Genomic DNA, 1,293 nt, shown 5'->3' with positions numbered 1-1,293 from the left:
TAGTGGAGTGTAATGCTGCCACGTAAATAGAGTAGGGAAATTGAGGTTGATTGGTTGTGCAAGCGATTCTCTATGTGAGACAGTCATTGTACCAATCACCATCACTGTAGAACCTAAGAAAACATTAATGATGAAGAACAGCATTGTAAGTTTGAAACTGCATGAAGTAAGATACAATTAATGTTGCTACCAATTCAGTAATTACAACAAACATTGTATTTAGTAAACTTTCAATATGCATGTAGATGTACATTGTAAGTACTGCACATGTATAATTATATTACACATATATTTATGCTCACCTGGTGATATAGAATAAGAGAGAAGAGTTGATAGCACATGCATCAGTGAATGAGACACTGAGACACGATCACCAACTTGCACATACTCAACCAAACGATGAACATCATCAAGCACAATAAGAGAATGACTTGAACTACAAAGAGTATATTATAATATTAGGCCGTATATAAAGAATGCAATTATTATAATATACCTAAATGCATCTTTGAAAACTTGATGGATGTACTCAATCTTTCCAAAATCAGTCAAACCAATCATGTTGGAGGCTGTTACTACCTTTTATAGCATAAAATATAACACAGATGCTCAATTAATTAATACGCAAGCTGGATACATGTACCTTGATATATGTGAAGTGGCCCAATACAGCAACTCTAGCTGCTAATGTAGTCTTCCCTGTTCCTATAATACATTTTATTATACATGTACTAACAAAAATAAGAATAATGAAATAAGAAAATAATGAAAATAAGAAGTGACGATTACGAAAGGGACACATATGTGACATTGTTATGCTCTCAATTGTTACAGTGATGGCTCTTGTTGTATAGAATGTTGTGATAACTTTTTAATCATAACTTCAGTTTAGTTATTGCACAGGAGATAAGTGATTTTCTATCAATGTACACATTATAATCGTATAGTGGGTAATTTTAGAGGGGGATAAATTCTAGCTAATTGAGCGTTTTGTTAGCCATTCGCCAAAGTAAAAACCACCATTTTGAGCCATTATGCACATGCTCATGGCACATGACCACAAATTTGTCAAATTAAAACTCACCAATCACCAAAATTTCAGCGATTAGCCAAAACTTTTCCCTTCAAACTACCCGCTATATGGTAGTTGTACTCATTTTTATAAAATAGTAATCTTGAATCACATGCTAACAAATTATTACGTTTAGTTAGCAAATTTTAAAGGAGCAGTAATAATAGTACCTTAGGGTGGGTATTAATTGCGACACTTAATTTTAGCGTCAACCATCCGCT

At 33.3% G+C, this 1,293-nt stretch overlaps 1 protein-coding gene across 1 annotated transcript in view; it reads right to left on the bottom strand.

The window, feature by feature from the left end:
* Positions 1 to 302: 302 nt before the first annotated feature.
* LOC109590767 (vesicle-fusing ATPase-like) overlaps positions 303 to 1,293 on the bottom strand; it is a gene marked incomplete at its 3' end in the record, with an annotated part of 3,283 nt that continues 2,292 nt past the window's right edge. Inside the window, exons 6-7 of the mRNA XM_020006639.1 lie at positions 497 to 579; positions 303 to 436 (exon numbers count right to left, since the gene is read on the bottom strand). Coding sequence (XP_019862198.1) covers positions 303 to 436; positions 497 to 579 — 217 coding nt within the window. The remainder of the gene's footprint in view (positions 437 to 496; positions 580 to 1,293) is intronic.

This window comes from Amphimedon queenslandica, unplaced genomic scaffold, assembly GCF_000090795.2.
Source record: "Amphimedon queenslandica unplaced genomic scaffold, v1.1 AMPQUscaffold_9511, whole genome shotgun sequence".
Classification (NCBI taxonomy): Eukaryota; Metazoa; Porifera; class Demospongiae; order Haplosclerida; family Niphatidae; genus Amphimedon; species Amphimedon queenslandica.
The sequence above is the reverse complement of the archived record's forward strand: the minus strand, read 5'-3'. Positions and strand labels throughout refer to the sequence as shown.